The 22,190-nt window shown below is 49.3% G+C and overlaps 1 protein-coding gene across 2 annotated transcripts in view; it reads left to right on the top strand.

The window, feature by feature from the left end:
- The window catches only part of ARHGAP42 (Rho GTPase activating protein 42), a 615,245-nt gene that overhangs the window by 561,529 nt on the left and 31,526 nt on the right, over window positions 1-22,190 (top strand). For both annotated transcript variants that reach the window (XM_063951500.1, XM_063951501.1), the window contains one exon: window positions 13,170-13,249. In XM_063951500.1, the coding sequence (XP_063807570.1) occupies window positions 13,170-13,249 (80 nt within the window). The remainder of the gene's footprint in view (window positions 1-13,169; window positions 13,250-22,190) is intronic.

A 22,190-nucleotide genomic window follows, 5' to 3' on the forward strand; every position in this document is an offset into this window, starting at 1 on the left:
AGGGCAGAAAGTGGCACAGCTGGGGGAAGTGCAATGGCGGCGGCAGGGGGCCTATTGGTTCCGGCAGCCGAGCGGGACAGACTGTGAACGCTGAAGGTGAAACGTGCTGCTGCCTCCCCCATGCTGCCTGGTGACCTACAGTATCACTTTGATCATTTTATTGATACGGGCCCCCACAGACCTTGGTCCGGCCCTGTGTGTGTGTGCACACATACACTATACTTCGGTTGCTAGTCATTTACTATGGAGTATGGAGATCAAAATTACATTGCTGAATGTCTAGTAAAATAGTGCTCTAGAATGAGAATGAAATGTTGGTTTTATTTGGCGTTTAGCATTTCTAGATATGTGTATTTTACGCTCAGTACTTTTTTCTTTATATGTGACTTTTTTCTAACATGTTTATACTGTCTGCACAGAATTTTGCCAGGCAAAGTGTGCATTAATTAGTATGTACTGGTCAGTACAATAGGTACTGTATGTTTGGTATGTGTACACAAGATGACAGGGGACCTGGTCAGGATCCCGGCGTTCAAAATCCCAACATGGGAATCCCAACACTGCTCGGAATGCCTTCACCGGCATCCTGACATGGATCAAAATGCCAGTGCCAGGACCTCTAACGCTGTAACACCGATTACAGTCTCCAGGGGGAGGTTAGGTTTAGTCTGCGGGGAGGGTGGTGGTGGGAGGTTAGGCTGCAGCGAGGGAGGGTTAGGCTGCGAGTAGAGGGGGGTTAGGGTTAGGTACCACTGGGGAGGGAGGGTTAGGCTGCGCGGGAGGGAGGGTTAGGCTGCGAGTAGAGGGGGGTTAGGGTTAGGCACCACTGGGGAGGGTTAAGGTTAGCTGTGGGGGGAGGGAGGTGGTGGGGGAGTAGGGACAGGCTGCGGGTGGGAAAGGCTAGGGTTAGGATATGCGGGAGGGAGGGTTAGGCTAATGGGAGGGGGGTTAGGGTGAGTGGCAATAGACACGCCCATAGGTGGATTCGGACACGCCCTTTAGGCACAGCCCCCTCTGGGGCATGTTGTGCGAACTCTCATACCATATAGAATCTCCCTGAAACTGGTTTCCAAAAGTAGGCAAGTATGCTGTACGGTGGTGAATCGTTTTCAGGATTACCTTACTGACTTTCAAAGCCCGACATGACCAGGGCCCAAGGTACCGGCAGCAGCTACTGATTCCATACTGCGATATGTAGGTGCAGTACATAGGTTCTACCTGTATTCAACTGGGGGTCAAACTTTCAGCTTTGGGTCTCCGACTCTATGAAACTTGTTTCCCTGCGCAGTTCGAGAGGCCTACATTCTAGAATCCTTCAAAAACAGACTCACGACTTTCCTGTTTACTCACACATGTCACTAATATCCTCTGTTATACTTGTTTTGTTTTTGTGTTTTAAAGGCAAATGTAAAGCACATTGAGGCCTATTGGGAGATAAGTGCTATATAAAATAAGAATTTACTTACCGATAATTCTATTTCTCATAGTCCGTAGTGGATGCTGGGGACTCCGTAAGGACCATGGGGAATAGCGGCTCCGCAGGAGACTGGGCACAAAAGTAAAAGCTTTAGGACTACCTGGTGTGCACTGGCTCCTCCCCCTATGACCCTCCTCCAAGCCTCAGTTAGGATACTGTGCCCGGACGAGCGTACACAATAAGGAAGGATTTTGAATCCCGGGTAAGACTCATACCAGCCACACCAATCACACCGTACAACCTGTGATCTGAACCCAGTTAACAGCATGATAACAGAGGAGCCTCTGAAAAGATGTCTCACAACAATAATAACTCGATTTTTGTAACAATAACTATGTACAAGTATTGCAGACAATCCGCACTTGGGATGGGCGCCCAGCATCCACTACGGACTATGAGAAATAGAATTATCGGTAAGTAAATTCTTATTTTCTCTAACGTCCTAAGTGGATGCTGGGGACTCCGTAAGGACCATGGGGGTTATACCAAAGCTCCCAAACGGGCGGGAGAGTGCGGATGACTCTGCAGCACCGAATGAGAGAACTCCAGGTCCTCCTCAGCCAGGGTATCAAATTTGTAGAATTTAGCAAACGTGTTTGCCCCTGACCAAGTAGCTGCTCGGCAAAGTTGTAAAGCCGAGACCCCTCAGGCAGCCGCCCAAGATGAGCCCACTTTCCTTGTGGAATGGGCTTTTACAGATTTTGGCTGTGGCAGGCCTGCCACAGAATGTGCAAGCTGAATTGTACTACAAATCCAACGAGCAATAGTCTGCTTAGAAGCAGGAGCACCCAGCTTGTTGGGTGCATACAGGATAAACAGCGAGTCAGATTTTCTGACTCCAGCCGTCCTGGAAACATATATTTTCAGGGCCCTGACTACGTCCAGCAACTTGGAGTCCTCCAAGTCCCTAGTAGCCGCAGGTACCACAATAGGCTGGTTCAAGTGAAAAGCTGAAACCACCTTAGGGAGAAATTGAGGACGAGTCCTCAATTCTGCCCTGTCCGTATGAAAAATTAGGTAAGGGCTTTTATAGGATAAAGCCGCCAATTCTGAGACACGCCTGGCTGACGCCAGGGCTAACAGCATTACCACTTTCCATGTGAGATATTTTAAGTCCACAGTGGTGAGTGGTTCAAACCAATGTGATTTTAGGAACCCCAAAACTACATTGAGATCCCAAGGTGCCACTGGAGGCACAAAAGGAGGCTGTATATGCAGTACCCCCTTGACAAACGTCTGAACTTCAGGAACTGAAGCCAGTTCTTTCTGGAAGAAAATCGACAGGGCCGAAATTTGAACCTTAATGGACCCTAATTTTAGGCCCATAGACAGTCCTGTTTGCAGGAAATGCAGGAAACGACCCAGTTGAAATTCCTCTGTAGGGGCCTTCCTGGCCTCACACCACGCAACATATTTACGCCAAATACGGTGATAATGTTGCACGGTTACATCCTTCCTGGCTTTTATCAGGGTAGGGATGACTTCATCCGGAATGCCTTTTTCCTTCAGGATCCGGCGTTCAACCTCCATGCCGTCAAACGCAGCCGCGGTAAGTCTTGGAACAGACAGGGTCCCTGCTGGAGCAGGTCCTTTCTTAGAGGTAGAGGCCACGGGTCCTCCGTGAGCATCTCTTGAAGTTCCGGGTACCAAGTCCTTCTTGGCCAATCCGGAGCCACGAGTATAGTCCTTACTCCTCTCCTTCTTATTATTCTCAGTACCTTGGGTATGAGAGGCAGAGGAGGGAACACATACACTGACTGGTACACCCACGGTGTTACCAGAGCGTCCACAGCTATTGCCTGAGGGTCCCTTGACCTGGCGCAATATCTGTCTAGTTTTTTGTTGAGGCGGGACGCCATCATGTCCACCTTTGGTTTTTCCCAACGGTTCACAATCATGTGGAAGACTTCTGGGTGAAGTCCCCACTCCCCCGGGTGGAGGTCGTGTCTGCTGAGGAAGTCTGCTTCCCAGTTGTCCACTCCCAGAATGAACACTGCTGACAGTGCTATCACATGATTTTCCGCCCAGCGAAGAATCCTTGCAACTTCTGCCATTGCCCTCCTGCTTCTTGTGCCGCCCTGTCTGTTTACGTGGGCGACTGCCGTGATGTTGTCCGACTGGATCAACACCGGCTGACCCTGAAGCAGAGGCCTTGCTTGACTTAGGGCATTGTAAATGGCCCTTAGTTCCAGGATATTTATGTGAAAATAAGAATTTACTTACCGATAATTCTATTTCTCGTAGTCCGTAGTGGATGCTGGGGACTCCGTAAGGACCATGGGGAATAGCGGCTCCGCAGGAGACTGGGCACATCTAAAGAAAGCTTTAGGACTATCTGGTGTGCACTGGCTCCTCCCCCTATGACCCTCCTCCAAGCCTCAGTTAGGATACTGTGCCCGGACGAGCGTACACAATAAGGAAGGATTTTGAATCCCGGGTAAGACTCATACCAGCCACACCAATCACACCGTACAACTTGTAATCTGAACCCAGTTAACAGCATGATAACAGAGGAGCCTCTAGAAAAGATTGCTCACTACAGCAATAACCCGTTTTTTTTGGTAACAATAACTATGTACCAGTATTGCAGACAATCCGCACTTGGGATGGGCGCCCAGCATCCACTACGGACTACGAGAAATAGAATTATCGGTAAGTAAATTCTTATTTTCTCTAACGTCCTAAGTGCGTAAGGACCATGGGGATTATACCAAAGCTCCCAAACGGGCGGGAGAGTGCGGATGACTCTGCAGCACCAAATGAGAGAACTCCAGGTCCTCCTCAGCCAGGATATCAATTTTGTAGAATTTTACAAACGTATTTGCTCCTGACCAAGTAGCTGCTCGGCAAAGTTGTAAAGCCGAGACCCCTCGGGCAGCCGCCCAAGATGAGCCCACCTTCCTTGTGGAGTGGGCATTTACAGATTTTTGGCTGTGGCAGGCCTGCCACAGAATGTGCAAGCTGAATTGTACTACAAATCCAACGAGCAATAGTCTGCTTAGAAGCAGGAGCACCCAGCTTGTTGGGTGCATACAGGATAAACAGCGAGTCAGATTTCCTGACTCCAGCCGTCCTGGAAACATATATTTTTAGGGCCCTGACAACGTCTAGCAACTTGGAGTCCTCCAAGTCCCTAGTAGCCGCAGGCACCACAAATAGGTTGGTTCAGGTGAAACGCTGAAACCACCTTAGGGAGAAACTGAGGACGAGTCCTCAATTCCGCCCTGTCCGAATGGAAAATCAGATAAGGGCTTTTTCAGGATAAAGCCGCCAATTCTGACACGCGCCTGGCCTAGGCCAGGGCCAACAGCATGACCACTTTCCATGTGAGATATTTTAACTCCACAGATTTAAGTGGTTCAAACCAATGTGACTTTTGGAACCCAAAACTACATTGAGATCCCAAAGTGCCACTGGAGGCACAAAAGGAGGCTGTATATGCAGTACCCCTTTTACAAACGTCTGAACTTCAGGGACTGAAGCTAGTTCTTTTTGGAAGAAAATTGACAGGGCCGAAATTTGAACCTTAATGGACCCCAATTTCAGGCCCATAGACACTCCTGTTTGCAGGAAATGTAGGAATCGACCCAGTTGAATTTCCTCCGTCGGGCCTTACTGGCCTCGCACCACGCAACATATTTTCGCCAATTGCGGTGATAATGTTTTTTGCGGTTACATCCTTCCTGGCTTTGATCAGGATAGGGATGACTTCATCCGGAATGCCTTTTTTCCTTCAGGATCCGGCGTTCAACCGCCATGCCGTCAAACGCAGCCGCGGTAAGTCTTGGAACAGACAGGGTCCTTGCTGGAGCAGGTCCCTTCTTAGAGGTAGAGGCCACGGATCCTCCGTGAGCATCTCTTGAAGTTCCGGTTACCAAGTCCTTCTTGGCCAATCCGGAGCCACGAATATAGTGCTTACTCCTCTCCATCTTATCAATCTCAGTACCTTGGGTATGAGAGGCAGAGGAGGGAACACATACCCTGACTGGTACACCCACGGTGTTACCAGAGCGTCTACAGCTATTGCCTGAGGGTCCCTGGACCTGGCGCAATACCTGTCGAGTTTTTCCCAACGGTTTATAATCATGTGGAAGACTTCTGGGTGAAGTCCCCACTCTCCCGGGTGGAGGTCGTGCTGAGGAAGTCTGCTTCCCAGTTGTCCACTCCCGGAATGAATACTGCTGACAGTGCTATCACATGATTTTCCGCCCAGCGAAGAATCCTTGCAGCTTCTGCCATTGCCCTCCTGCTTCTTGTGCCACCCTGTCTGTTTACGTGGGTGACTGCCGTGATGTTGTCCGACTGGATCAACAACGGCTGACCTTGAAGCAGAGGTCTTGCTAAGCTTAGAGCATTGTAAATGTCCCTTAGCTTCAGGATATTTATGTGAAGTGATGTCTCCAGGCTTGACCATAAGCCCTGGATATTCCTTCCCTGTGTGACTGCTCCCCAGCCTCGCAGGCTGGCATCCGTGGTCACCAGGACCCAGTCCTGAATGCCGAATCTGCGGCCCTCTAGAAGATGAGCACTCTGCAACCACCACAGGAGGGACACCCTTGTCCTTGGTGACAGGGTTATCCGCTGATGCATCTGAAGATGCGACCCGGACCATTTGTCCAGCAGGTCCCACTGGAAAGTTCTTGCGTGGAATCTGCCGAATGGGATTGCTTCGTAGGAAGCCACCATTTTACCCAGAACCCTTGTGCATTGATGCACTGAGACTTGGCTCGGTTTTAGGAGGTTCCTGACTAGCTCGGATAACTCCCTGGCTTTCTCCTCCGGGAGAAACACCTTTTTCTGGACTGTGTCCAGGATCATCCCTAGGAACAGAAGACAAGTCGTCGGAACCAGCTGCGATTTTGGAATATTGAGAATCCAATCGTGCTGCCGCAACACTACCTTGCTACACCGACCTCCAACTGTTCCCTGGATCTTACCCTTATCAGGGAATTGTCCAAGTAAGGGATAACTAAAATTCCCTTCCTTCGAAGGAATATCATCATTTCGGCCATTACCTTGGTAAAGACCCGGGGTGCCGTGGACCATCCATACGGCAGCGTCTGAACTGATAGTGACAGTTCTGTACCATAAACCTGAGGTACCCTTGGTGAGAAGGGTAAATTTTGACATGAAGGTAAGCATCCTTGATGTCCCGAGACATCATGTAGTCCCCTTCTTCCAGGTTCGCAATCACTGCTCTGAGTGACTCAATCTTGAATTTGAACCTCTGTATGTAAGTGTTCAAAGATTTTAGATTTAGAATCGGTCTCACCGAGCCGTCCGGCTTCGGTACCACAACAGTGTGGAATAATACCCCGTTCCCTGTTGCAGGAGGGGTATCTTGATTATCACCTGCTGGGAATACAGCTTGTGAATGGCTTCCAAAACTGTCTCCCTGTCAGAAGGAGACATCGGTAAAGCCGACTTTAGGAAACGGCGAGGGGGAGACGTCTCGAATTCTAATTTGTACCCCTGAGATATCACCTGAAGGATCCAGGGGTCTACTTGCGAGTGAGCCCACTGCGCGCTGAAATTCATTGAGACGGCCCCCCACCGTGCCTGATTCTGCTTGTAAAGCCCCAGCGTATACTGAGGGCTTGGCAGAGGCGGGAGAGGGTTTCTGTTCCTGGGAACTGGCTGATTTCTGCAGCCTTTTTCCTCTCCCTCTGTCACGGGGCAGAAATGAGGAACCTTTTGCCCGCTTGTCCACGAAAAGACTGCGCCTGATAATACGGCGTCTTCTCATGTTGAGAGGCGACCTGGGGTACAAACGTGGATTTCCCAGCTGTTGCCGTGGCCACCAGGTCTGAAAGACCGACCCCAAATAACTCCTCCCCTTAATAAGGCAATACTTCCAAATGCCGTTTGGAATACGCATCACCTGACCACTGACGTGTCCATAACCCTCTACTGGTAGAAATGGACAACGCGCTTAGACTTGATGCCAGTCGGCAAATATTCCGCTGTGCATCACGCATATATAGAAATGCATCTTTTAAATGCTCTATAGGCAAAAATATACTGTCCCTATCTAGGGTATCAATATTTTCAGTCAGGGAATCCGACCACGCCAACCCAGCACTGCACATCCAGGCTGAGGCGATTGCTGGTCGCAGTATAACACCAGTATGTGTGTAAATACATTTTAGGATACCCTCCTGCTTTCTATCAGCAGGATCCTTAAGGGCGGCCATCTCAGGAGAGGGTAGAGCCCTTACAAGCGTGTGAGTGCTTTATCCACCCTAGGGGGTGTTTCCCAACGCACCCTAACCTCTGGCGGGAAAGGATATAATGCCAATAACATTTTAGAAATTATCAGTTGTTATCGGGGGAAACCCACGCATCATCACACACCTCATTTAATTTCTTCAGATTCAGGAAAACTACAGGTAGTTTTTCCTCACCGAACATAATACCCCTTTTTGGTGGTACTCGTATTATCAGAAATGTGTAAAACATTTTTCATTGCCTCAATCATGTAACGTGTGGCCCTACTGGAAGTCACATTTGTCTCTTCACCGTCGACACTGGAGTCAGTATCCGTGTCGGCGTCTATATCTGCCATCTGAGGTAACGGGCGCTTTAGAGCCCCTGACGGCCTATGAGACGTCTGGACAGGCACAAGCTGAGTAGCCGGCTGTCTCATGTCAACCACTGTCTTTTATACAGAGCTGACACTGTCACGTAATTTCTTCCAACAGTTCATCCACTCAGGTGTCGACCCCCTAGGGGGTGACATCACTATTACAGGCAATCTGCTCCGTCTCCACATCATTTTTCTCCTCATACATGTCGACACAAAAGTACCGACATACAGCACACACACAGGGAATGCTCTGATAGAGGACAGGACCCCACTAGCCCTTTGGGGAGACAGAGGGAGAGTTTGCCAGCACACACCAGAGCGCTATATATATACAGGGATAACCTTATATAAGTGTTTTTTCCCCTTATAGCTGCTGTATAGTTAATACTGCGCCTAATTAGTGCCCCCCTCTCTTTTTTAACCCTTTCTGTAGTGTAGTGACTGCAGGGGAGAGCCAGGGAGCTTCCCTCCAACGGAGCTGTGAGGGAAAATGGCGCCAGTGTGCTGAGGAGATAGGCTCCGCCCCCTTATCGGCGGCCTTATCTCCCGTTTTTCTATGTATTCTGGCAGGGGTTAAATGCATCCATATAGCCCAGGAGCTATATGTGATGCATTTTTTTTGCCATCCAAGGTGTTTTTATTGCGTCTCAGGGCGCCCCCCCCCAGCGCCCTGCACCCTCAGTGACCGGAGTGTGAAGTGTGCTGAGAGCAATGGCGCACAGCTGCAGTGCTGTGCGCTACCTTGTTGAACACAGGACGTCTTCTGCCGCCGATTTTCCGGACCTCTTCTGCCTTCTGGCTCTGTAAGGGGGCCGGCGGCGCGGCTCTGGGACCCATCCAAGCTGGGCCTGTGATCGTCCCTCTGGAGCTAATGTCCAGTAGCCTAAGAAGCCCAATCCACTCTGCACGCAGGTGAGTTCGCTTCTTCTCCCCTTAGTCCCTCGATGCAGTGAGCCTGTTGCCAGCAGGTCTCACTGAAAATAAAAAACCTAAACTAAAACTTTCACTAAGAAGCTCAGGAGAGCCCCTAGTGTGCACCCTTCTCGTTCGGGCACAAAGATCTAACTGAGGCTTGGAGGAGGGTCATAGGGGGAGGAGCCAGTGCACACCAGATAGTCCTAAAGCTTTCTTTAGATGTGCCCAGTCTCCTGCGGAGCCGCTATTCCCCATGGTCCTTACGGAGTCCCCAGCATCCACTTAGGACGTTAGAGAAATTACGTTTCCATGCTTGACCAGAAGCCCTGGAAATTTCTTCCCTGTGTGACTGCTCCCCAGCCTCTCAGGCTGGCATCCGTGGTCACCAGGACCCAGTCCTGAATGCCGAATCTGCGGCCCTCTAGAAGATGAGCACTCTGCAACCACCACAGGAGAGACACCCTTGTCCTTGGAGACAGGGTTATCCGCTGATGCATCTGAAGATGTGATCCGGACCATTTGTCCAGCAGATCCCACTGAAAAGTTCTTGCGTGGAATCTGCCGAATGGAATCGCTTCGTAAGAAGCCACCATTTTTCCCAGGACCCTTGTGCATTGATGCACTGACACTTGGCCTGGTTTTAGGAGTTTCCTGACTAGCTCGGATAACTCCCTGGCTTTCTCCTCCGGGAGAAACACCTTTTTCTGGACTGTGTCCAGAATCATCCCTAGGAACAGCAGACGTGTCGTCGGAATCAGCTGCGATTTTGGAATATTTAGAATCCACCCGTGCTGTCGTAGTACTACTTGAGATAGTGCTACTCCGACCTCTAACTGTTCCCTGGACCTTGCCCTTATCAGGAGATCGTCCAAGTAAGGGATAATTAAGACGCCTTTTCTTCGAAGAAGAATCATCATTTCGGCCATTACCTTGGTAAAGACCCGGGGTGCCGTGGACAATCCAAACGGCAGCGTCTGAAACTGATAATGACAGTTTTGTATCACAAACCTGAGGTACCCTTGGTGAGAAGGGCAAATTGGGACATGGAGGTAAGCATCCTTGATGTCCAGAGACACCATATAGTCCCCTTCTTCCAGGTTCGCTATCACTGCTCTGAGTGACTCCATCTTGAATTTGAACCTTTGTATGTAAGTGTTCAATGATTTCAGATTTAAAATAGGTCTCACGAGCCGTCCGGCTTCAGTACCACAAACAGCGTGGAATAATACCCCTTTCCCTGTTGTAGGAGGGGTACCTTGATTATCACCTGCTGGGAATACAGCTTGTGAATGGCTTCCAATAACGCCTCCCTGTTGGAGGGAGACGTTGGTAAAGCAGACTTCAGGAACCGGCGAGGGGGAGACGTCTCGAATTTCAATTTGTACCCCTGAGATACTACCTGCAGGATCCAGGGGTCCACTGGCGAGTGAGCCCACTGCGCGCTGAAATTCTTGAGACGACCCCCCACCGTACCTGAGTCCGCTTGTAAGGCCCCAGCGTCATGCTGAGGACTTGGCAGAAGCGGGGGAGGGCTTCTGTTCCTGGGAAGAGGCTGCCTGCTGCAGTCTTTTTCCCCTTCCTCTGCCCCGGGGCAGATATGAGTGGCCTTTTGCCCGCTTGCCCTTATGGGGACGAAAGGACTGAGCCTGAAAAGACGGTGTCTTTTTCTGCTGAGAGGTGACCTGGGGTAAAAAGGTGGATTTCCCAGCCGTTGCCGTGGCCTCCAGGTCCGATAGACCGACCCCAAATAACTCCTCCCCTTTATACGGCAATACTTCCATATGCCGTTTGGAATCCGCATCACCTGACCACTGTCGCGTCCATAACCCTCTTCTGGCAGAAATGGACAGCGCACTTACTCTTGATGCCAGAGTGCAAATATCCCTCTGTGCATCTCGCATATATAGAAATGCATCCTTTAAATGCTCTATAGTCAATAATATACTGTCCCTGTCCAGGGTATCAATATTTTCAGTCAGGGAATCCGACCAAGCCAGCCCCGCACTGCACATCCAGGCTGAGGCGATTGCTGGTCGCAGTATAACACCAGTATGTATGTATATACTTTTTAGGATATTTTCCAGCTTCCTATCAGCTGGCTCTTTGAGGGCGGCCGTATCAGGAGACGGTAACGCCACTTGTTTTGATAAGCGTGTGAGCGCCTTATCTACCCTAGGGGGTGTTTCCCAACGCGCCCTAACCTCTGGCGGGAAAGGGTATAATGCCAATAATTTTTTAGAAATTAGCAGTTTTTTATCGGGGGAAACCCACGCTTCATCACACACCTCATTTAATTCATCTGATTCAGGAAAAACTACGGGTAGTTTTTTCACACCCCACATAATACCCTTTTTTGTGGTACTTGTAGTATCAGAAATGTTCAAAACCTCCTTCATTGCCGTGATCATGTAACGTGTGGCCCTACTGGAAAATACGTTTGTTTCCTCACCGTCGACACTGGAGTCAGTGTCCGTGTCTGCGTCTGTGTCGACCATCTGAGGTAACGGGCGCTTTAGAGCCCCTGACGGTGTTTGAGACGCCTGGACAGGTATTAACTGTTTTTCCGGCTGTCTCATGTCGTCAACAGTCTTTTGTAAAGTGCTGACGCTATCACGTAATTCCTTCCATAAGACCATCCAGTCAGGTGTCGACTCCCTAGGGGGTGACATCACTATTACAGGCAATTGCTCCGCCTCCATACCATTTTCCTCCTCATACATGTCGACACAACGTACCGACACACAGCACACACACAGGGAATGCTCTGATAGAGGACAGGACCCCACTAGCCCTTTGGGGAGACAGAGGGAGAGTTTGCCAGCACACACCAGAGCGCTATATATATACAGGGATAACCTTATATAAGTGTTTTTCCCTTATATAGCTGCTGTATTTATTAATCTGCCAAATTAGTGCCCCCCCTCTCTTGTTTTACCCTGTTTCTGTAGTGCAGGACTGCAGGGGAGAGCCAGGGAGCTTCCCTCCAACGGAGCTGTGAGGGAAAATGGCGCTTGTGTGCTGAGGAGATAGGCTCCGCCCCCTTCTCGGCGGCCTTTCTCCCGCTTTTTTAAGGAAAAACTGGCAGGGGTTAAATGCATCCATATAGCCCAGGAGCTATATGTGATGTATTTTTAGCCATCTAAGGTGTTTTTATTGCGTCTCAGGGCGCCCCCCCCCAGCGCCCTGCACCCTCAGTGACCGGAGTGTGAAGTGTGCTGAGAGCAATGGCGCACAGCTGCGGTGCTGTGCGCTACCTTATTGAAGACAGGACGTCTTCTGCCGCCGATTTTCCGGACCTCTTCAGTCTTCTGGCTCTGTAAGGGGGCCGGCGGCGCGGCTCTGGGACCCATCCATGGCTGGGCCTGTGATCGTCCCTCTGGAGCTAATGTCCAGTAGCCTAAGAAGCCCAATCCACTCTGCACGCAGGTGAGTTCGCTTCTTCTCCCCTTAGTCCCTCGGTGCAGTGAGCCTGTTGCCAGCAGGACTCACTGAAAATAAAAAACCTAATTTAAACTTTTACTCTAAGCAGCTCAGGAGAGCCACCTAGTATGCACCCTTCTCGTTCGGGCACAAAAATCTAACTGAGGCTTGGAGGAGGGTCATAGGGGGAGGAGCCAGTGCACACCAGGTAGTCCTAAAGCTTTTACTTTTGTGCCCAGTCTCCTGCGGAGCCGCTGTTCCCCATGGTCCTTACGGAGTCCCCAGCATCCACTTAGGACGTTAGAGAAATAATGTTATTTGTATTATTATTATTATTATTATTATTATTAGAGGTAGGAGTAATATTATTACTTTATCTCTCTCCAAGTTTTGATAAATCTCCCCCTTAACTTCTAATTTCCACATTCTCTGGAGTCTGAACGGTTACATCAGAAGCCCTTTGGAATGTCTCTGCTCCGCTGCTGTCTGTTCTGCTCCAGCTTATGAATCACCCCAGTAGTGTTTCCTGATGCACCTAGAACACTGGCCGCTTTCACTGCTGTACTTACAGTTTAACAAATCTACGAAATTCAGTTTTTTAATCACCAACATAAAACACAATAGCGATTTGTGGTCAGAGCTACGTATGCTTTCAAATGAGAAGTTTCTAGCAAAGGGCAGAGAAAGAAATGGACATTATTATGACTTGTTTTATTTGTTAGGTATGTTATTATTTTACTTTGCTGATGACCTGTTTTTTTCTTTTTTTAGCCAAGCCAAAGCGATGTATTCTTGTAAAGCAGAACATAGCCATGAGCTCTCGTTTCCCCAGGGGGCGATATTTAGTAATGGTAAGTCCCAGTTTTTAATTTGATGCACTTCTGAACTTTATTCTATAGTTTCATCTTTGTTGTTACATTTTGCAAATATAACCCCTATCTATAAACTTCTTAAAAGAGTGTATATAAAACTCACCTACCGTGAAGCTGTTGCCATAGTCAGGGAGCCATCCATTATAATTCCTGTCATTGTGATACACTATGCATTGTATGGTGGTCACTGGGATGTTTTATGCATGTTATGACGGTCATATACATGGTGGATGACTACTATCTACTGGGGGAAGGGGAGGGGTGTCGAGCTGAGTCTATTTCCCAGGTGACAGCCTATCTTTGCCCCTGTCCTTTCCCCAGTACAGTACTGTCATGTCCCCAATACTCCGCATTTATCACCTTGCCAATGGAAAGAGGAGACTTCCTGTGTAAAAATAGGATTTCTGCTGCCGGGTACACTTGATCCGAGGCACCAACAGGTTCAAAGCTTTGACTGTTCCCAGAATGCACAGCGCCGCCTCCTCTATAACCCCGCCTCCCAGCACAGGAGCTCAGTTTTGTAAGTTGGTGCTGCAGTAAGCAGGCACTGAACAGAGGGGCTGCTCCAGGCAGCCCTAAGAAAATCTTTTTATGAGGTAAAAAGTGAAGACTTCAAGGGCAGCAGCGGTGGTAAATGTCTTGTGACATTCACTGCTGCAGCTCCAGCTCTCCCCAGCGGCGCTGTACACTCCCGAGCCCTGGTTGCCGGGTACCTACAGCGGAGGCTCCGGTTTTCTTCATGTTAGACACACACGGCTGGGGCTCTCCAGGATCGCGTGGTCGCGCTTCGGTAGGTGGTAAGTGGGTCCCGCTTGCGGGACCCGGTCTTTATCGCGATCCGGCGCGGTCAGTGGGAGGCAGGCCGCGCGCGCTGGCGGTAGACACTGTGGATACAGGCGATCCTACTAGAGCACCAGCGCATGGGCGCAGGTCAGGTTTTCTCTCTAAACCAATTCTTATATCGCCCACAGTACCCGGTGGTTTTGCCAGCAGAGGGGATAAGGCTTAGACCTGAAGCCCCTCCCCCAGCCCCAGGGCGCCATATCTAGCAAGTGTTCCCGCCCTGGAGCTGCATATCTGTCTTTTCCTCGCTCTGTGTCTGCGGCGCCATTATCCCTCAGCTCACTGTTCCTGGGACTGCTTGGGCAAATCCTCCTATGTAAAGCTGCCTGGTTGTCAGCGCTGTGCCTTTACATGACACTTAAGTATTCTACCTGCCTTTTTAGACAGTGATGGTTAAGAAAGAGTGCATTTAGTCAGGGTTTTATAGTACAATTACCCTGTGATATACATCCAGTTCTTACTGTGTACTGTTATATCTATTGTTATATAGCTGTGTAAGCTAGTCCAGTGCAGTATTATTGTCAGTAATAACCTCTGCATTGTACAAACTGTGACTTTCTGTGTGTGCATTTGATAGCTGAGTGGTGTCCATTTCGTGTCTTTCACTCAACCTGCTATCCCTATGTTCCATAACCTGAGGGGGCTTGGTGCGTCAGGTGTTATCTAATATAGGATTTTCTCATACGTCCTAGAGGATGCTGGGGACTCCGTAAGGACCATGGGGTATAGATGGGATCCGCAGGAGCTTGGGCACACTATAAGACTTTGATTGGGTGTGAACTGGCTCCTCCCTCTATGCCCCTCCCCCAGACCTCAGTTAGACTTTGTGCCCATGAGTGACTGGACACACACTAGGGGAGCTCTACTGAGTTTCTCTAAAAGACTTTACTGTTAGGTTTTTTATTTTCAGGGAGACCTTCTGGCTACAGGCTCCCTGCATCGTGGGAGTGAGGGGAGAGAAGTCAGACCTATTTCTTCTTAGTTCAAGGGCTCTGCTTCTTAGGCTACTGGACACCATTAGCTCTAGAGGGTTCGATCACTTGGTTCGCCTAGCTGCTTGTTCCCGGAGCCGCGCCATCACCCCCCTCACAGAAGCCAGAAGAAAGAAGCCGGGTGAGTATGTGAAGAAAAGAAGACTTCAGTGACTACAGAAGACTTCAGTAACGGAGGTACAGCACAGCGGTCGCGCTGCGCTCCATGCTCCCACACACCAACGGCACTCACAGGGTGCAGGGCGCTGGAGGGGAGCGCCCTGGGCAGCATAGTTACTGATAGTCTTAACACTGGCATAAATTAGCTATTTGGGGCCTGGGCACCGTTTCCGATACCCCCGCCAGTATGAGGCAGCGGTCACGCTGCGCGCCATTGCTACACACCAACGCTTTTTACACGGGTGCAGGGCGCTGGTGCCCTGGGCAGCAATGTATATACCATTTGGAGGGTGACAACCCGTTTATACAGTGTGTAGTCACTGTATAGGGACCCCCGATAGCACAAAAAGAGCTATTTTTTTAGCGGGCTGAAGCGCGCCGGGAAGGGGCGGGGCTTAGCCCTCATTGCAGAAGTCAGCGCCATTTTTCTCCATGACCCGCCAAAACAATGTAAAACCGTACATATGTGAGGAGGCACAGTGTTTAGTGCTATATAGAGGACAATTAGCACTTTTTGAGATAAATGGGCAGGTACTCTGTGTGTTGTGCTTATATATCTGTGTGTTCCCTGCTGGATGCCCACTATAGCTTAGTCGACATGTGTTGACAGGTGTGAGTGCTCTGTCACTTGTGGGGATCACTGTCTGCATCGCCAACGCCTGTTGGTGCTTGATTCTGTCAATGCAGTGTCAGCAGGTCGGTTGTTGTGTACTTGTTAAAAGTAAACACTATAGGGGAGACACAGTAGTGTGTGGGTGACCCTGTCGGCATCAACTGTTTTTACTGGGTGTAAGTTAACATGCTGTAACTGCCTTATACCTGTATGTATATGTATGGTACGGTTCAATGGGCCTGTAGCTCGAGCACAGACATGTTTGTTTGTGGGGGGGAGTGTTATTGAAATTATATTTGTATACTTCCCTCAGACCCCTCGGGGTTGCAAGAATGTTCCTTTGCCTGGTTACTACTCCCTGCTGTCGACAAATTCTAGGTTTTCTGTCGACCATAAGGTTTCCTGTTAGATCCACAACTGGGGCATACAGTACATGGTTATACACATTCTGAACACGTTAATGTAACTCAGGACCCGTTGGTTCCGGACAATCCGCTTCTATGTATGTTGTGTATATGTATATATTTATATATATGTATATATATGTGATACGTGTGTACGAGTGTATTACATTATATATATTCATATTATGAATTATATTGAATGCTGATTAAAAGTATTCTTTCTCATGTGCTGGTCGCTCTGTTGATAAAGCTCTAGGTCGGCCGTGACGAGTTGGTCTCAGATCCTCTCAAGGAGTCCGAAGGTTTATTTGTTTCCCGCCGCTGGTAGAATACTGTGAAGGTCAACTCCTGGTCGACACGGGGCCCTATCACAAAGGATCGTATACAGGAAGCTAAGTGATATTTTATTTCTATGCTTTGGGCTTATTTGCACTACATGCACATGAGGGAGTGTTTATATTCGGAAAGGCATCCGATAGAATTACCCTAAAAGAGAGAAGGGATGTTTCTTATGTTGATTCTTCTCTATAACATTGCGGCAGGCTGATCTGCGTATACAGGAGGCGTGGCCGGGGAAATGATGAGGCTGACTCCGAGAGATACTGGAGTTTTTCCCTGGGACGGTGTACCGCTGTTTGGGGATGCCTCAGTTCAGTCACTCTCGGTGGATGCTGCTGGTAAAATCTACCTTCGTGAGTTAGATTCCCTCACAACGGTTGGTGATGCATTCTTTTGTGGGATGCAGTCGTTTTAACCGGTTCGATATCGTTCTGTTTTTCCTTTTCTGTGCAGACAGTGGAAGGTGAAAAGGTAAGAGTTCTGCAGCCTTGTTAGGTTCGCAGACGCGGATGTCATTTTCTATTTTTACCACATCCACCACATGCCGCTGAGTCTATCTGGCTGGACCCCACTCCGGTGGGGACTCGTCTACTACTTTTCAGTTGGTCCGGGAATAGACTAGGACCTGTGAGTTATTTATAGAATCCAAAGGGGGACATTCTGGAGTTACAGATGTTTCCCCTCACTCATTTTCTAATAGATCTTGCCTTTTCCCCTCTGGAAGGGGAGGTAGTACGCGACGCCATACCAGAGGTGTTCAGATTACCTGGGTGGATATCCAGGATCGTCTTTGCCATTTCAGGGATGGCAGTATGATGGTTTTCTTTCAATAGTAAGAGCCATTGTTATTCTGTACTGAGACGCTCTCTTGATTAAGGCGAGGTCAAGAAACATGGGATGCAATTTGTTGTTTCTCTCTGACTGTTCTTCAACACAGGGAATGGCTGTTGTTCCCAACGACGCAGATGTCGGAGGTGGGTATCAGAGTAGTGCCATGGCACTTTAAGAGTTTAAGAGTGTGTGTTGGCTCCTCCCTCTGTGCCCCTCCTACCAGACTCAGTCTAGAAACTGTGCCCGAGGAGACGACATACTTCGAGAGAAGGATTATACACAGATAGTGGTGAGATTCATACCAGCTCACACATACAAGGCACGTCAAGACAACTAGCTTGAACTTTTCAGCAACGGCTGAAACATTACTTACCAAGTAACAATGCAATACTCAACTAAACGAAGTTGTACTGAACCAATTAACAACAGCAAGAAAACGAAGCGCTGGGCGGGCGCCTAGCATCCTCTAGGGACTACGAGAAAAGGATTTACCGGTAGGTACCAAAATCCTATTTTCTCTTACGTCCTAGAGGATGCTGGGGTCCACATTAGTACCATGGGGATGTACCAAAGCTCCCAGAACGGGAGGGAGAGCGGGGATGCTCCTGCAGAACTGATTGACTGAACTTCAGATCATCAGAGGCCAAAGTATCGAACTTGTAGAACTTAGTAAACGTATTCGACCCCAACCAAGTTGCAGCTCGGCAAAGTTGCACTGCCGAGACACCCCGGGCAGCCACCCAGGAAGACCCCCCCTTACGAGTAGAGTGGGCCTTAACAGATTTTGGACACAGCAGTCCTGCCGTAGAATAAGCGTGCTGGATAGTGAACCTAATCCAGCGAGAAATAGCCTGCTTAGACGCAGGACAGCCAATTTTCTTGGAATCATATAGGACATAAATCTTCAGAGCCCTCACGACATCCAAGGACTTTGATGTAATTGAGGAGTCAGTAGCCACTGGCACCACAATAGGTTGGTTGATATGAAATGCCGACACAACCTTTGGAAGAAACTGCTGATGAGTCCGGAGCTCAGCTCTATCTTTGTGGAAGATTAAGTAAGGGCTTTTACAGGATAAAGCCCCCAGCTGGGAGACACGCCTAGCAGAAGCCAAGGCCAACAAAGTTCTTCCAAGTAAGAAATTTTAGCTCCACCTCCTGTAGAGGCTCAAACCAATCTGACTGTAGGAACTGCAACATCACGTTAAGGTCCCCTGGCGCCGTAGGTGGTACAATGGGCGGTTGGATATGCAGAACTCCCTTCAAAAAGTTCTGAACCTCAGGGAGGGCAACCAATTGCTTCTGAAAGAAAATGGATAAGGCTGAAATTTGGACCTTCACAGATCCCAACCTCAGACCCATATCCACTCCTGCTTGCAGGAAGAGGAGGAAACGTCCCAGTTGAAATCCCACCGCAGGAAACTTCTTAAACTTACACCAAGAAACATATTTCTTCCCAATACGATGGAAATGTTTTGACGTTACCCCTTTCCTAGCCTGTATGAGGGTAGGAATAACTTTCTTCGGAATACCCTTCTGAGCAAGAATCAGGTGCTCAAATTCCATGCCGTCAAATACACACTGAGGAAGCCGCCGACGGCACATCGAGACGGTGAAACGCGTATGTGGAGGAGTGGATAAGTGAGTTTATAGCCGACCGGCTAAGTTATCTACCAAGTGACTGTTAGGCATACTCTGCATGACTAATAATGGGTTTTCACAGGTGCGCCTGGCATGGATTGTGTCAGAAAAGAAATATATAGTGGCCTGATTCTTAATTAAAAATACATTGATGTCCTTGACAAATGAGAAATATGCTAATTATAATGACAATATGCAATAAACGATGTTGAAGTAAAAGCTATGTTTTTATTCTGTAAATAAATTGCAATAATTAATGCTTAGAAGCAAAAAGGGGGGGGGAGGGGGGGAGGGGATTGTGGGTTGTAGAGATTCCTCTGCTGTCAATGGCAGTGATGGAGTTCCTCGTTATATACAGGTAGGAATATCTATAATGCTGCTCACTTCAGAAAGATGGCGTCCCACCTCTGAGTGAATTTCTTTAATGAGTGCAAAAAAATGTCCATAGCTGGTAGTGGAGTAACTGAATGTCTTTAAATGCCGGTGGAAAAAGAAAAAAGAGAAAATATGGGGTACCCCTGAATTGCCGCTGGCGATATGGGGTCAGGATAGGGCTGGTGCTAAGGTAGTGAGGACTCCGGACAGGCTGTACCCCTCTACGCCCTGGGTCACCCCGATGTCGCTCTACTGAGCGCAACGCGGTGTCCCGGGCAGAAGGGGATCAGTCGTGAGCCTTGGAGAGAGAGGTAGGGGCTGCTTCTAGCACTGTTAGTGCTGTCCGCCGCACCTTCTCCTCTCCTACAGAGTCCTTTACCTGTTAGCTTCTGCTCCGTCTCCTTGTCCCTCCGCCAGCGGTCTGCTCCGTGTCTGTCGCGCCCGGCGTCCTCCCGCACTTCCGGGTTGGTCCGTCCACGTGATCAGGCTCGGGTAAATCCTGGTCCCGTCTCTTGTCTCGTCCTCCCTCCTTCTGGTCCCTGACGAAGGCCAACACTGGCCGATACGCGTTGGAGCACACGAACAGAACTACCTATCTACACCCATTTCCAGTATATTGTAACAGAGCATTTGAATAAGAGAGAGTGAATAAAATCTTTAATTGGATGTTAAGCGCAGTTCCAGTCTGTGTTTTTTTCTTGTAGTAACGTTAAGTCTTGATAGGCGAACGGCCCCTGCTGCAGCAGGTCCTCCCGAAGAGGAAGAGACCTCGGCTCTTCTTGCAGTAGATTCCGAAGGTCTGCGTACCAAGCCCTTCTTGGCCAATCTGGGGCAATGAGGATCGCTTTGAACCCTTGTTCTTCTTATGAGTTTTAGGATTCTTGGGATGAGTGGGAGTGGTGGAAACACATACACTGACTGGAACACCCACGGAGACACCAGGGCGTCCACTGCCGCTGCCTGTGGGTCCCTCGACCTAGAACAATAACACCGAAGCTTCTTGTTGAGACGAGAGGCCATCATGTCTATTTGGGGCAATCCCCAAAGATCCATTATTTCCTTGAAAACCTCCGGATGGAGTCCCCACTCCCCTGGATGGAGATCGTGTCTGCTGAGGAAGTCTGCTTCCCAGTTGTCTACTCCCGGAATGAAGATGGCTGACAGCGCCAACGCGTGTTTTTCTGTCCAGAGGAGTATTCTTGTCACCTCTGACACTGCCGCTCTGCTCTTCGTTCCTCCCTGTCGGTTTATGTAAGCCACTGTTGTTACGTTGTCTGACTGCACTTGAATGGCCTGGTTTCTCAGAAGAGGGGCCGCCTGAAGAAGACCGTTGTAGACGGCTCTTAGTTCCAGGATGTTGATGGGCAGGCTGGCTTCCAAGCTTGACCACCGTCCTTGAAATGTTACTCCTTGAGTGACTGCTCCCCATCCCCGGAGTTTCGCATCCGTTGTTAGCAGGACCCAGTCCTGAATCCCGAACCTGCGGCCTTCTAGGAGGTGAGGCAATTGGAGCCACCAGAGGAGAGAAATCCTTGCCCTTGGCGACAGACGATTTCTCTGATGCAAGTGGAGGTGAGATCCCGACCACCTGTTGGATTGGATCACCAACGCCTTGTCCCGCGGAAGAACACCCGCTGCACTTCCGTATCCAGGATCATTCCCAGAAATGATAATCCCTGGGTTGGTTCCAAATGTGACCTTGGAAAATTCAGAATCCACCCGTGACTCTGAAGCAGTCATGTTGTGAGAACAATGGACTGCAGCAGCTTCTCCTTGGACGATGCCTGTATCACGAGATCGTCAAGATAAGGAATGATGTTCACACCCTGCTTGCGGAGCAGCAGCATCATTTCTGCCCTCACCTTGGTAAACACCATCGGTGCTGTGGAGAGCCCGAACGGCAGGGCCTGGAACTGAAAATGACAGTCCAGCAATGCGAAGCGGAGATAAGCCTGATGCGGCAGCCAAATCGGAAAGTGAAGGTACGCATCCTTGATATCCAGTGATACCAGGAATTCCCCCTCTTCCAGACCTGATATCACTGCCCTGAGAGACAACTTGAACTCCTTTAGAAAGGTGTTCAACGATTTTAGGTTCAGAATGGGCCTGACCGAACCATCTGATTTTGGTACCGCGAAAGGGTTTGAATAGTAACCCTTCATCAGCATGTGAGGTGGTACCGGCACAATGGCTTGTCCCCCACCAACTTTTGGACAGCGTCTTGAAGCACTGTGCTGTCCTCCAACAGAGTTGGTAAGCCTGACTTAAAAAAATGATGAGGAGGGAGACTTTGAAATTCCAGCCTGTATCCCTGAGACACAATATCTACTACCCAGGGATCCAGGCCGGACGATACCCAGACATGACAGAACTGTCTGAGTCTCGCTCCCACAGACCCCACCTCCGGGCCATCCTGTCCACCGTCATGCGGAGGACTTTAAGGTACTTGAAGCAGGCTTTTGTTCCTGGGAACCTGCAGTGGCAGGTTTCTTGGACTTAACCTTACCTCCCCTAAAGAAGGTTTCCGCGGAGCCACAGTCCCCGACGAGCTGAAACAGACATGGAAGAAATTCCCGCAGCCATGGAACCCAGATCTTTCATGGATTCTACCATAAAACCTGCAGAATCATGAATGGTGCGTAAATACAATGCAACGTCATCCCTATCCATTGTATCCAAATCCTCAATTAAGGCAGCCGACCACTTCACCATTGCCTTTGCAA

This window comes from Pseudophryne corroboree, chromosome 2, assembly GCF_028390025.1.
Source record: "Pseudophryne corroboree isolate aPseCor3 chromosome 2, aPseCor3.hap2, whole genome shotgun sequence".
Taxonomy (NCBI): domain Eukaryota; kingdom Metazoa; phylum Chordata; class Amphibia; order Anura; family Myobatrachidae; genus Pseudophryne; species Pseudophryne corroboree.